At 46.9% G+C, this 15,480-nt stretch overlaps 1 protein-coding gene across 3 annotated transcripts in view; it reads right to left on the bottom strand.

Annotated features, from left to right (window-relative positions):
- Positions 1–10,694: 10,694 nt before the first annotated feature.
- Inpp5d (inositol polyphosphate-5-phosphatase D) overlaps positions 10,695–15,480 on the bottom strand; it is a 103,841-nt gene continuing 99,055 nt past the window's right edge. For all 3 annotated transcript variants that reach the window (XM_021156170.3, XM_021156184.3, XM_021156176.2), the window contains 2 exons: positions 13,584–14,178; positions 10,695–12,539 (listed from right to left, as the gene is read on the bottom strand). In XM_021156170.3, coding sequence (XP_021011829.1) covers positions 12,537–12,539; positions 13,584–14,178 — 598 coding nt within the window. In that variant the 3' untranslated portion in view covers positions 10,695–12,536. The remainder of the gene's footprint in view (positions 12,540–13,583; positions 14,179–15,480) is intronic.

Here is a 15,480-nt window from a genome sequence, read left to right as displayed (position 1 = left end):
CATCTGGGAGGCTATATTTAGAGTCATCTCTAAATGTTTCTGCGCCACTGGGACTGTGGAAAAGATTTTCCTTTTCATTATGCAACATTATGAACAAGAACCAAGAATGTAAGACAGCTAGTTTTAATATTTTTTGTTAACACCATATTGTTGAATGGTGCAGTGCCAACAGCAAGGGAGAACGGGTGCAAAATCTGCTGTCCATCTGCTGTGGGACGAATGCTAATGATGTGAGTGGAAATAGGAGACTGAGGAGCCTAACGGGTCTATGCTTTGGGCTAGGGAGATGGTTCAGTTCAAAAAGTTCTTGTAATACAAGCATGAGAACCTGAGTTAGGATCTGTGGAACTCATATAAGAGTTGGGGCTGCGAATGCCAGTGCTGGCAGTGAGGGGGTAGACACCGTGTATACACTCAGTGACCGCTGAATCTAACAGGAACCAACAGTGAAGCTCAGATGCAGCCAGAGACCCTGTCTCAACATATTTGGTGAATTGAGATTAGAGAGAGAAGATATTTAAAGTTGGTCTCGAACCTCCCCAGGTGGACACATATGTGATTGTGCACACCCCCCCTCACACACACACACACTCACACACAGTCTGATGCACACTCTGAACTCTGAAACACAGAATCATGGGACACATGGGAATAAGACTAGTGTTCCCAGGGGCTGACCCTAAGAAGGCAGGAATCACAGAATTTCTAGAACCTCCTGGGCAGGTTGAGAGCCACTCTCTAGTACTGAGCTATTCTAACTTGGGGATTATTCCCTCCAGTCTTCTCACGCAGGATTCTGAGATGTACTGATTTATCACCCTCCTCAGAAATGACCGTCACTAGAACAGCTTAAACTTGGGCTAACACAGAGAGCAGTGCTAGAGTCTTGCTGTGGAAGATGGGATGCAGTGTGTCAGGGAACTGTCACTCACGCATTGGAAGCTGAAGGCTGAGAAGGCTTTCTGATGGTTTTTAAAGAGAACAATGTGAAAACATTCAAGATTGAAAAGTTGCATTTAAAGTGTGATCCTTTTCTACGTTCCTATTACCAGAACGGTTATCCTGGCTGGGGTTTCCTTGGTGTTATAAAGGGTTAATTTTACTTAAGGCAGTTACTTCATGTGATTTTTTTAACCCTTAAAAAAAAGTGGGAGATGTATACAATTGCTAATGACATGGAAGTGTTTCCTTTCTCCTGAGGAAAAGTGAATTTCTTATCAGAAGAGCTGGCTGGTCCTGTAATTTAAATTAAAATAAAATTTTGGAGAAACTGAAGAAAGAAAGAAAGAAAGAAAGAAAGAAAGAAAGAAAGAAAGAAAGAAAGAAAGAAAGGAAGGAAGGAAGGAAGGAAGGAAGGAAGGAAGGAAGGAAGGAAGGAAGGAAGGAAGGAAGAAAGAAAGAAAGAAAGAAAGAAAGAAAGAAAGAAAGAAAGAAAGAAAGAAAGAAAGAAAGAAAGAAAGGACCGTCAGAGCGGGAAGCATGCTTCATGAAGGCCGTGGTGGGGTCAAGGCCAGGGCTGGCTTTCATTTTCTCACCTAGCCTGTTTGCTAGCCTGCTTTATCTCAAGTATGGATCATGCATCTAATCCTTTGAGAGGCCTTTATTTTATTTTATTTTATTTTATTTTATTTTTTTTAACACATGAAATGGCATGACCAGGTATCCTAGAAAATCTAGAATAGCTGCTGAAATTCAGCTTCCCAGGCACCACCTAGACCGAGAGAATCAACTACCTGTCAATCATCCTGGCAAGGCCTAGGAACCTGCATTTATATAGGTACTTTGGGTAATTGTATGTAAAGCCAAGTCAGACTGGTCTTTTCTTGAACTCAGAGCCTCATTCATGCACAGGCAAGAGTTCTACCACTCAGCCACACCTCCAGCCACCTTTAGACACTTTTTATTTTTGAGGCAGGGTCTCGCTGAATTATCCAGTTCTCTTTGAACTTCCTCTGTAACCTGGGCAGACTTTGAGTTTGCATCCTTCTGCCTCAGCCTCCCAGCAGTTGGGATTCTCGCCAGGTACGACCACACCCGGCTGCATTTCATTCTTTTGAGGAATTCAGTGGAAGCCCAGAAGATCCTCATAGCTTGCCCTCATGCTTTACAGATGAGCTGGAGAGAGCTGCCCCCACAGAATGAACACAAACCTTTGCACGGCAGCAAACTGTGAACCCCCAGCCTGGCTCCCACCTGGCACTCCATGTACTCCTGGGCCCTGCTGCTTTGTGATCAGGTGGTATTTACTTGAGGAGTAAAATCTTCATATTAACATAAGCAAAACATAATTAGAAAAAATCTGTTATAAAAACCATTCTGCTTTCTAAGCCAAATCTAAATGACTCTGGGGTAAGGCATGCCAGAAATTCTACTTTGTTAGCTGGTGTAATTAAATGACTGCCATGCCAATTGTTGGCACTGTCTATTTTCTTAAACTGTTTGGACACTTGTTCCCCGTACCCCCTTCCCACACTCCTAATATACGTATAGTATGAGAGTTGCCATCAAAACGCTCTTACTCATGTTAGTAATGGGATGCGCTTGTTCTCCACCCACAGCCCTCCCTCCATGAATTCCCTGCCTTCTCAATGTGCTCTGGGTTGCAGGCTAGCTCCCGAGGGCCTCTCACTAAGCAGGCTCCCCCAAGCCTCTGAATTCTGCTGGAGGATGAACAACGGGAAGAATCAGAGAGAGGTAAGAGGATAGAAGAGGAGAAGCCAATATATCTTTAACCAATACCTTTTTTTTCTCTCCTCTTGGATTCAGTTTCTTCCATTGCTGTAGATCGTCCTGGGCTCCAACTAATTGGGTAACACACACCACACCCATCAAGCCCAAGAAGAGTGAAGGCTTTGTGTCCTGTAGTCTTCAAGTGCTTTAATGTCCATGGCTGGGTCTTCAACTCTACCTTACTCCCTCTCTCCTCCTCTCCCCTCTCCCTCTTCTTCTTCCTCCCTCTCCCTCTTCCCTTTCCCTGCAACTACATAGTGAGAAAGCAAGCAATTTCAATGGGAAAAACAACTCCTAGGTATAGCTACAGCCCAGCCCACCTGAGCTCTCAGCTGGCAGACATCACCACCACCACCACCACCACCACCACCACCACCACCACCATCACCACCATCTCATGAGACTTTGGAAGTTTGTAAATGAATGACCATCCAGGTGTCTGCAGCCCCACTCTCCAAGAGAAGAGTGAAGCTGAATGGGGTGAGCAAATGCATTGTAATGAAAAACTGCCAAGCCATGGGCAGTGTATTACCAGCACCAGATGACTGCAACAAAGGCTGTACAGCCAGACTCCTGTCTTCAAAACTGGCCTGCAGGTGACCCCATGTATATGAGAACCAGGGAGAGGATTTGAAGACAATAGATCCCCCATGGGGAGAGTTCAGACTGTAATATTTTGACCCTGCGTTTTGTACCTTGCACCTAGTACGTCTTAATACATTTCTATTTTGAGTGAAACAAAGAAGCCACTTGCGATGACAAATGGTACCTGTCTTAGTCAGGATTTCTATTCCTGCACAAACATCATGACCAAGAAGCAAGTTGGGGAGGAAAGGGTTTATTCAGCTTACACTTCCATACTGCTGTTCATCACCAAAGGAAGTCAGGACTGGAACTCAAACAGGTCAGGAAGCAGGAGCTGATGCAGAGGCCATGGAGGGATATTCTTTACTGGCTTGCCTCCACTGGCTTGCTCAGCCTGCTCTCTTATAGAACCCAAGACTGCCAGCCCAGAGATGGTCCCACCCACAAGGGGCCTTTCCCCCTTGATCACTAATTGAGAAAATGCCTTACAGTTAGATCTCATGGAGACATCTCCTCAACTGAAGCTCCTTTCTCTGTGATAACTCCAGCTGTGTCAAGTTGACACAAAACTAGCCAGTACAGTACCCAAGTAGTAGATGTTAGCAAGAATAAATCACAGATATGGGGTGGATTGATGGCACTAAGGTTTCACTGGGTTCAAAGCCTTGATAAGTGGGTGTTGCAGGTTCGGATCTGAGCTATTTTGCTCTGTTTAATAGCAAACACAGCCAGGAGATAGCTTAATAGTATAGTATAGTATAGTATAGTATAGTATAGTATGGTATATCTATATGTGGGAGTGGGGGTGGAGATAGGTTTAAAAGCTGGATGTGGAAGTTTTCAGAGAGAATGCTGTCTTCTTGTAATAGAACAGGACCTTAGCTGTTGTGACAACCCCAGGATGGGCATTTGATACACAGGGCAGGGTGGGAGGGTGGAGAAAGATCAGAGAGACACTTCTGGTGGCCAGCTGACTGAACAGCTGACCCTTCATAACAAAGATGGAAAAGCATACTTGTATGCCGTTGGCTCTGTAGTTTGGGATGTAGCAACCGCTCATTGCCCAAGACTCTCAGTGAAGTCTGCTTCCCGGTGTGGCCTTCTCTTGGTGGCATTTGGGACTGAAGGAAATGGACAGGGTCTGGCTCGGGGCAGGAAAGGATCAGAAGACCAGAGTCAGGGAAGAAATACGAATGTAGAACTGGAAACCAGTACAAGAAGCCTAGCGTCCCAAGAGCCCCTGTGACTTACCATTGAACCCACATGCGAGTGAATACTGTACCACTGAGTTCTGTCACCAGCTCACAACCCCCCCACCTCTAAGTGGTTGCCCCAGAGACAAAAACATATAGCACAGTCCTACTCCAGGTGAGACAAATAAACTTAAGTTTCTTTTTCTGTGGCTGTGACTGGACTGCTTGAAGGCTACTGTCCACCATGTTGGGGAGGTGTAGTGACCGAAGCATGAGGGCACTGGTGATATTGCATCTACAGTCAGGAAGCAGGGAGGAAGGAGTTCTCTTCCTTCCCTGTTTTTTTTTTTTTTCATTCAGCCCAAGGGGTGCTGCTGCCTGCTGTCCGTATTCAGGATTTTCCTCTTCTGCTAAGCCACCCCTCTGGAAACACCTCAGAGATAAATCCTAGAAAATTCCCCATGGAGTCCAGCTGCCAGTGAAGCATCACCACCACAGTTATCTAGCTCCACCCACGACACTCCTCATCCTTCACCCTACTGTCGCTGCAGTACTGAGTCTGCATATAAGCCCGACACCATAATTGCTTCATCACATTATATTTGAGAGACATTCTGAGAAAAAGTTATCTCTATTTTATCCATCTCTTATCTTTTCCAGTGTCCCTAATTTCTGACTTTCCACCTATCACCACTAAAGTCAAAGTTCCTCTCGATTTGCTGTTGTTGTTTCATGTGACCATTTCTCTCTGTGTAGCCCTGGCTCTCCTGGAACTAGCTATGTAGCCAGGGCTGGTTTGAACTCTGCAGAGACCCAACTGTCTCTGTCTCTTGAGTGCTGGAATTAAAGGCATGTGCCACCATGCCTGGCCCCTCTAGCATTTTTGATAGTTGATCTGATAGCAACAAATCTATTTTCTTTTATATAAAACTCTCTATTGACCTCTTAAAATTACCTCTCCCTTGCTGAGATTTCTTATCATTCTTACTTACTTAAAAAGCATTTTCCTTTAAACTTTAAAAATTATATTTGTTTATTTACTGTGTCTCTGTGTCTGTGTGACTGTCTGTGTGTGTATGTGTCTGTGGCTCTCTGTGTGTGTCTGTGTATGTGTGTGTGTCTCTGTGTGTGTGTCTATGTGTGTCTGTGTATGTGTGTATGTCTCTGTGTGTGTGTCTGTGTGTCTGTGTGTGTCTGTGTATGTGTGTGTGTCTCTGTGTGTGTGTGTGTGTGTGTGTATGAACTATTCTCCAAAATGGTGACCCCAGACAAAGGCATGCAGGGCTTCTTATAGGGAACCAGGGGAACTCTCTAAAAGGATTAGGTAATCTAAAATTGGTGGGTACTAGACAGTCCCAGGTGGTCAGTGGTCTGCATTCCTATGCCATGAACATTTAACCATAGGGTGAGATAGGGCTACCCAGCACAGGTAGACCATTCTGAGATGAGATATTCCCCCACTCTTGTGGTTATTCCCAGGCTGTTCTTTGGGAGGGGTTTTTATGATCTTGTTCTGGATTTTATAGTCTGTTCCTGGAGCTGGTCCCTTATAGCCAATTTTTTTTTTTTTGAAATCAGGCCTGGTCCTTAAATGGAGACAAATGGGGTTTATGTTGTCCTCTCAGCATTGCTGTGAAGAGACTCCATGACTGGGGCAACTCCTATAAGAGAAAGTATTTAATCGAGGCCTTGCTTACAGTTTTAGAGGCTCATTATCAACATGGCGGGGAGCAGGGCAGCACATACGGTGCTGGGGCCAAAGCTGAGAGCTACACTCTGATCCACAAGCTGAGAGAAAGAGGGAAACAGTGGATGTGTGTGGGCTTTTGAATACTCAAATGCCATGCCCAGTAACACAAGGCATCCCACAAGGCCACGCCTCCTAATCTTTCTAATCCTGTCAAAGAGTTCCACTCCTTAGTGACTAAGCACTCAAATATATGAGCCCATGGAGGTGCTGCATTCTTATTCAAACCACCACACTAGTATTTTTATTTTTCCTGGATATGATGAAGTTCTGAATTTTAGCATGTTCCCCTAAAGTACATTAACTTAAAAAAAAAAAGTTAATCTTAACTGAATTCTGTCTCTCTGGAGAAAAGTACTTGTCCAAAGTCATACAATGCAGCTAATGGGTAATTCAGATAACTCATCGTCGTCATCATCATCATCATCAGTGGTGGCGGTACTAAGATTAAGTCTCACTATACAGTCCTGGAACTTATGACATAAGTGAGGCCGGCCTCAAGCTTGCACTATTTCTCCTGCCTCTGCCCCTCGAGTGACAGGAGCACAGGCCTGCCTGTGTCAATGTGACTGGCATACATTAAACGAATCTTGCTTACTTCTCCAGATTTTTATCTATAAATCCTAACTTAACAAATGGTGCTGTGTCAGCCTCACATAGTGACTTTTAATGCAAAGTCAGAATTTGAGCTCAGTCTATGGTGGGTTCTTCTTACCATCTTTCTCTTTGCTTGCTTCGGGCGTATGTCTTATGGAGTCAAGGCAGAAATACTTCATTCCAGCTTTGGAAGCAATGGCACTACCTCCCACCCCCAACTCTAGGCGATGAGTCTGCAGGTAAGAGGGAGCAAGGCAAGGTTACTGGAAAAAAAAAATACAGGATTGCTGATCAAAATCCAGACAGAAAACCACAAATTTACTGTTTGGGGCTATACTTTAATTAAAAATTGTTTGTAGCTTAGCCCAAATTGAATGGGGCTTTGTTTCCTAAACTTGTTGACCTTTTGACTGTGGAGCCCTATAATGTAGAGCTGTTTGGGTCCCTATGTGTTTCAGAAGGGTTAGCAAAGGTCCAGGATGCTTGTCCTGGGTTGGATGCTGGGGACAGGGTGGAGAAGACACTAAAGTAGGTTCCTATGATCCCTCTTCTTTTCTGTCACTACCTCTCTTCTCACAAGTACCTTCTTGATCCTTTCAGCTACCAGCTAGTACCCTGGTTTAGATCTTTTCTGAATAATGGGCCTCTCTTGTGAGCACACAGATCCTATGCGCTGCCCTGGTTCTCCCATTGCCTTACCTCCTCTGGCATCCCTGGCATCCTGTCCAGCTCCCCACCTCCCCACTCTCCATGGCACTTTGTGCTTTAAAGCCAGAGTTCTTTCTCACCTTAGGGCTTCAGCACCTCCTTCTGTCTGTACATTCTTTCCTGGGTCTTCCATGTTGGCTTTCCTCAAGAGATAGGACATATCTGAGGGTAGTGCTCCTCTTTGGAGATATCTGTCTGAGCATCCAGAAATCTCATCCAGAAATACAGACACAGTAGCAGCAGGAGGGACAAGTTGCTGGGCTTAGCACTGGAACTCTGCCTTTGGGTACTTTTGGTAAGTGGAGCACACACATTAGTCCCTCACTTGTATCACACGTGGCTTTTCCATGTGCTTCCCCTGCTCAGGCTGGGCTCTTACCTGGCCTTTGGAGCTAGCTTTCTACTTAGACCATGAGAACTGAGGATTAATGAGCTCCCAGAGACAGCCCTTAACGTAACACTCTTTGGATGGGATAATATGTGTCTGAGTTAAGGTTTCATTGCTGTGAACAGAAGCCATGATTAAGGCAACTCTTATAAAGGCAAACATTTAGTTGGGGCTGGCTTACAGTTTCAGAGGTTCAGTCTATTACCATCACGGTGGGAAACATGGCATCATGCAGGCAGACATGGTGCTGGAGTTGCCAAGAGTTCTATATCTTAATCCAAAGGCAGCCAGGAGGAGGCTCTGGATTACACTGGCCAGATTTAAGCATATACAGGAGACCTCAAAGCCCCACCTCCACAGTGACATACTTCCTCTAACAAGGCCACACCTTCTCTAATAAGACCACACCTCCTAATGGTGCCACTGCCCATGGACCAAGCACATTCAAACTACCACAATAGGCATTTGCCCGTGCTTCTGTCCACCAGCCAAGCCCAGCTATTCCCTGCAGCCATTTCTTCACACAGGGTCTTTCCCTTCCTTGCCTCAGCTCTTTGCCTTCTACTGAAAGCATCCTTGCCCTTGAATCTGCCTTCCTGTCTGAACCCAAACTAATGAGACAGGTAGAGCTTTCTTTTCCTGGCTCAAATTGGCTGCCCTGGCAACTGCAATTATTTCCTCCTCCTCCTCCTCCTCCTAGGTATCTCCTTCTTCTTGTGTATTGCCTGTGTGTGTGCATACTTGACTCCCGTGTGTGTATGTGTGTGTGTATACATGACTCTGTGTGTTGTATGTATATGTGAATACAGGCATACATATTCCATACAGTGTGTGTGGAGGTTAGAGGACAACTTTTGGGAGCTGGCTCTCACCTTCAGTTTAGTTAAGGCACGGTCTCTCTTGTTTCTGCTGCTATGATGGATGCACACATACTCCAAGCTTCCTGACCCATGAGTTTCTAGGCAGTTCTCCTGTCTCTCCTCTCTACCTCTTAGTAGGAATGCTGGAATTACAGATGCATGAGCTGCACCCAGCTTTTGACATTTGTTCTGGGAACCCAACTCAGGTTGTTGGGCTTGTTTAAGACTGACTCTATTGTCAGGAAACACAAAATAAGGTATTTAAATCCTTTCTGTCTGACCCTCATCCACAGCCATATCCTGCCACGTGGTCTCCTCAGGCCCAGCACAACCGTGCTTGAATGGATGATGGAGAATGTCAACTATGCATATCAAATCTGAGGTCACCAGAAAGCTGTACCAATAGGTGACCAGTCATCTGTGAGCTGACAGAGAAACGATCAGCTCGGAGCCACCACCAACCAGAGAATCAGCAGACATATATTGTTAGTACCCGGACTTCATGTGCCTGTGTGAGTTCCTGTGTGAAGCCGAGCAGTTTTCCCAGAATGGGACCTGGGAGGGGGTAGGTAAATGTGGGGGTGAGACCAGATATTTGCATCATAAAAGGTTTCTCTGTTGGAGTGAAGGCTAAGAATGAGCTAACTGCCTCATAGAAAGCTTCTAGGTTTTTCCATAGCTGGGTCTCCATGGAAATTAGTTTGCAGCAAGAGAGGAGCTATTTTAAGGACAAGTAAAGACAGACCTGGTAGGCTGGGGTTAGGGAAGGTTTCTGCAGGAGAGAGCTTTGCTCAGTGACTCACTTGGCTCCCTCCTATTGGTGGTTTGAAAGCCACAGTAAAGTATCAGAAATGCTGGACAGAGGAAGAGTACAGTGGCTGCCCGTCTAGTTCCACGGGTGGCCTGGCAGGGCAGCAGCCACCGTTTGGACCAGTGGAATAGAGATTAGATGCAGATATAGTCATTCCAGACGCCATATTATGGTAACAGGAAATCTGGGCTTTGGCTGGCTTTGTATAGCCAAGAAGAGAAGGGCAAATTTACCTCTGGAAAGAAAAAATGACTGTCAATGTATAATTTTAGGGTGAAGTGTTATCTTAGGGGTGGGGCAGCTTGAGCAAAGCTTGTTAACTGCCCTGCCTTTTTGTTTATGGAGCTCAGTGAAGAAAACTGAAGTGCTGGGGGGGGGGGCAGTATCTGGCTCTCCATTCCTCTGCCTTAGAAGGGAGAACTGAGTGTTGGAGGGTAGGGGTAGAATGGAATGGCTGGGAAAAGAGACAGCTAACTGGGATGGGTCCCGGGAGATGGTGTCCAGAGTCAAGAGAAATGGCCACATGAGTGTGCATGACTGAGAGCCTAGGGGGACAATGATGAAACATCAGTTGTGGTGTTTCCAGTTTTGGGCATCAGGGGGCCCCAGCTGACCATCCACGCGCAAAGCTAGGCTCGCTCTTAAGACAGCCGTTGGACTGTGGAGGAAGATGAAAACGGAGCTAGATTCTGCTGAGGTGACGAGAGCTCAGAGTGAAGGGACAGGAAGCATACATATGTCCCGCCTTGCTTTAACTTGCAGAAACAATGGGAGACCTAGATATCTTCCTGGAGGAGCTATTTGCCATTCCATGGATGGGCAGCTGCTGGCACCTCACACAGCAAGCCAGCCCATTGTGAAAACGGAGATCCCATGCCACAAAGGCAATAAGGTCTTGGTCCTCAGCCCTGGGGTCGCAGGGAGTATGAGCCGGGGTGGGTTACCAGGACAAGTGAGCTGAGGAACAGCAGGGTGGAGAACGTTTACACTTCCCGTGCCTTCCCTCTAAAATATCAGGGAATCTCCTGTCGTGTCTCTACATTGGTTTACTGTGTCAGAATGCTGGGGCCTGGAGTTGGGGGTGAAGTTCTTTATGGGGACCAAGTAGTGAATCTGCAGGAGAGACATTCACCTAAGTAGAGGAGAGGAGCTGTTCTGCAATAGTCTCAGCCTGGAGTCTACCAGTCCACAAGGACTATCATAGCAGGTAGTGAATGGTTTGCTCAGTACCTCTCAAAGATGCTGCTCCCTGGAAGTCTGCTTAGAGCCTAGGCCTGAGGTCTTTGAGCAAGAGATGCTGAATATCTTAAGGTGGAAGGAATGGTGACGTGGGCCATGGCACTTTGCAGGTGATGCCAAGCTGTAACTATGTTGGTTCTCTGGCTGGAGGCTATTCCCTAACCTTCGAACCCACGTCCCAGGGATGGTTTGTATGAGTCTATTGTCTCTAGAATAATCAGAACTTGTGGGCTGTTGGTCAGCCAATATCAGAGGACACTTGTGAAAGTTGGGAGGCTATAGGACATTTGGGGTCCCACACAGACATATGCGTGAAAGGGGTGGTATCACCCTTGTCCATGTCCATCTTCAGACTGACTTCATGGTGAGGATACCATTTTTTCTGGCCATAAGGAACTCTCAGCTTCGTCTCCCTGCCCCAAAGTGTCTCTGCAGTAGTTACAGCACAGGGAAGAATTGTGGCCCCGGGTATCAGGAAGATACCACACAGTCAGGAGGCCCAGTTAGAAAGGCACAATTTTATTGGTCACCCAGACTGGGAAACACAGGGGATATACCTACTCTCCTGAATAATCTAGGTCTGGTCCTACATTAATCCTGATATACCAAAAAGCAAGACAAGAAAAGATATCACAACCCTAGTCTCCTGGTAACCAAGGACACAGGGTGCACCACAGAGCTTGGGAAGAAGAGGCTGCACTATTTTGAGAGCCTGGGACCAAGGCTCACCTTCCCTGATAGCAGGCTGGAGAGCTCAGCCCTGGGGACTATGGTGGAGATTCCTCCTCAGTACATCAGAAATGTTGCAGGGCAGGGGTGGGGTGGGCTTGGCCCAACTCAGGGTATGGTGATAGCTGCCCACCTCCAGTGGCACAGGGAGTATTTATTGGTCCATAGGTTCAGCAGGGGTCTGACGTGGCTGGCTTAAATTAAGGCCAGATCTCTTCACTGGCGAGTTAGAGCTGATTTCTGACTCTGGCAGACTCGAAACCCCATAAAAACCAAGAGGATCAGGCCTGTGACAGAACCCCAGCAAAAAGCAGCTTGGATCTCTGAAGCTGGACGGGGCCAGGCTCCTTGTGCCACTTAGCCATGCAGACTGTTCAGGTCCCTGCAGTAGAGCCCGGCCGGTTAGCTCTAAGAGACCGCTGGTTTTCTTTAATGCTTTTTTAAAACATCTCAGGACCCACCATTTGGGATTAGTGGGTCTGGGCATAGGGTTCAGACTGACTGGCACCTCAGCTCTGGAGGCCAGCCCGACAAATGTTCATAAAGCACTTAACACAGCACATGGCACCTGACTGTTATTATTATTAATAATATTATTATTTATATCTTCACCCTCGGATGAGCAGCTCCGTTAATTCCTTTCTTTAAAACGGCGACTGGAAGGCGGCCCAGGAATCCAAGTTCTGAGCCCCAGTGCAGCTGTCTGCTGTCTGTATGGCGTGCATTTGCCATCCAGCTTTAGCATCTGCCGCACAGTGTGGCAGCCAGCGGCACACTTCTTGGACCACAGAGAAGTGAGGCCGTTTCCTGAAAAAATACACAGCCTGGGACTTGAAGCTAGGCAAGAAGAGCTAGCAGGAGGTCCTCCAAGAGGCATCCTGAGAGAGGCATCCTGAGAGAGGCGCAGGTCTGCTTTGTGCTGTTCCTCCAGGCTCCGATTACCAGCAGCTCACTGTAAGATGAGAAGAGAAAGGGCTATCAGGGCCTTGCCAGATTTGACCCCTAGTGCTGTAAGTTAGGTCAGGCTAATGTGAAAGGGCCACACTGTCCTAAGTGCCTTATATGTTAATTCATACATATATTACAAACACAGTACCTATGAGATAGATATATGTTGTATATAGTTTCAAAATGAGTGATAACTGTAAAAATGATCACATACAATAACAGTATATGGCATGATCTATTTCTCCCCATAAATCTACGCAATGGCTAGCACTAGTAGTTTCTTTTTGACAGTTTAAGAAGGCATAGAGCTGTGCAGTGGAGACTTGGGATTTAAATCCAACACAGGACTGTGGTACAGTGTTTGCCTAGTGTAAGGCCCCAAGTCTGACCCTCAGTGCTGCAATAAATATGCTAATGGAATGGCCAGCAGTCTAGTTCTAGACTCTGTTCCTTGTGATACTGGAGATTCACCTAAGGGCTTTCTGGAGGCTTCCTGTGCACTCTCCCACTGAGCTATAACCTTAGCTCTCTCACTGTTGCTGTTGTCTGTCTCACCATTTAGCCCAGGCTTGCCTTGAACTTCCAATCCTCTTGCTCTAGATGTACAGAGTGCTGGGATTATAGCTGTGTACTATCATGTCCAGTCTCAACTCTGTGTGTGTGTGTCTATTTAAGTCATTGTTAGTTTTGCTCTACAATAAATCTATTCTATAGGAAAGGGATATTCTGTCTGAGGTCTCTAAAATACCAGGAATGTTTTAAGTGTATACCCTAATTAAGGATGATAAGACTAAAATATAAATGACAGATTCCCTTACTCTACAGGTGTCAACAGCTCCTCTCTGTCGCTCTCAAGAATCACTGCAGATGCCCTGTAGGACGTCAGGAACAGGGACAGATGCCAGGTACAAATCCCAGCTTTAGCCCTTCTTCACAGAGCACATCCCAGGATACACACACACACACACACACTCATGTATGCGCACACACACACATGCATGTGCACACACACATGCATATACACCCATATACATACAGCTCAACATACCTGCATGGCAGTCCTGCCAAGCAGCCCCTCCTCTTGGCGGTGCTTGCCATGGTGGGGGAGTTCTGTGTTGTCACGGTAGTCTCTGCCTTTGGAATGTTGCAGTTGCAGGACAGCAGGACTCTTGACTGGCAGGGGTGGCCGTGGAGCTGGGATGGGCGTTGTCTGCTGGCTCATTTCTGACCTGGAAGGCTTGACAGGCCTCTTGACTGGCACTGGGGCTTGGGAACTGGCTGAGGCCTTGGGCTTCCCTTGGCTCTTGTCCCCACTGGTCATTCTGCCCTCAGCAGAAGAGGAACAGGTAAAGGAGCGGATCCGGGGTGTGGGGCCAAGGACAGGCACAGGGGCCTGTTTGCTTGTCCCCTTGACACTCTCCACCTCTTGGGCTTTGGGGGGCACGATGCTGGGTGATGAGATTCCTGGGTCTGGACAGGGCGGGGGCTCCTTCCGCAGCATCTTGGGAGATTCCTGCTCTTTCCTGGGCACCAGCTTAGGGAAGGAACTCACGGATCCATACAGTGGGTTCTCAAACATCTCGGGCTTCGTCAGCAGCAGGTCCTCCTGTAGCAGAGCTTCCACCTTTCCCAGATCACCAGGTCTGGACCATGGGGAAGAGGAGAGGAGATGGGGAGGAAATATGTTCAGAAGTCAGGACATAGGGAGTAGTTGCTTCATGCCTCTGGGTTTCATTTAGGGGGTGATAAGAATGCTCTGGAACTAACTACAGTAGTGATCATATAACGTGCACCATAGAAATGCCTCCGAATTACTTACTTTCCAGGGGATAATTTTTACATGGATTTTGCCTTGAGAATTTTTCTTTTTAAACACCAGGACTCACTACGTATCCCTGGTTGATATAGAACTGACAGATCCACTGGCCTCACTGTCTGCTGAGTGCTGGGATTCAAGGCATGCAACACGGGGCTGAAGAGTTGGTTCCGTGATTAAGAGTGTTTGCTCTTCTTCTAGAGGAACCAGGTTCGATTCCTGGCATCTACATAGTAACTCACAACTGTATCCAATGATACAGCAATGATACAGTTGTGTTACTGTACAATGATACACAACTGAATCCAATGTCCTCTTCTAGCCTCTGAGGGCACCGTGGTGGAGAGAAGCAAGCAACTCCCCACTACCACCACCACCACCACCATGCGCGTGTGCGTGCATGTGTGTGGTATCTGGCTATTCACTCAGCTATAGAGATGGAGAGGCCAGAGGATGGAGCCAATGAGATAGAAGCTAGAGAGTGTTCAGGGTACACCTGCTATCCTAATGGAGGTTAGGAAAAACAGATTAAACTCACGAGTTTTAGTAAAAAAAAAAAAAAAAAAAAAAAAAAAAAGAGTTTGAGTATAGGCAACAGGAAACCACGCTCTTATCCAGGGGGCAGAGTCAGTTCTTGTGCAGGAGACTATGGATGCCGGCTAAGGCCTGAGCAGGGTCTCCTTTCTCAGCACACAGCCTTGACCTCAGACGGCGGTGGTCCAAGCTTACCAGGATTGAAGTGTTTTCCAGGAGATGGGACTTTTAAATGCTAAGGTTGGGGCAGCCTCGGGGAACCTGGGATGGGTGGCTATTGCCACCTAGTCCTGTAGCGCGCTCCCTGATAGCTGTCTACCCCTATGCTGTCACCTGGGGCTGGAGAGGACATGTTTCCACCAAGCTCCGTTCACCGTGTGAAGCACACAGTGACTTCCACTCTGGGAACCTCTGAGGAGTAGTCCATGAACTTGTGCTTTCTTTGTGGCTGTCTCTAGCTCTGCTTCATGGGGTCTCGAAAGAGTCTGCCTTTGTCAAACAAGTACCTCAGTATCTTCTGGATGGCCACCTTGATCCTCATTTCCGGGGAGAGATGCCAAGGCGATTTCTCCCTTGCTCCTAGGAAGTAGACTTC

The sequence above is a fragment of the Mus caroli genome, unplaced genomic scaffold, assembly GCF_978045245.1.
Source record: "Mus caroli unplaced genomic scaffold, Mus_caroli_1 scaffold_1, whole genome shotgun sequence".
Classification (NCBI taxonomy): Eukaryota; Metazoa; Chordata; class Mammalia; order Rodentia; family Muridae; genus Mus; species Mus caroli.
This window is presented reverse-complemented; position numbering and strand designations above follow the sequence as displayed.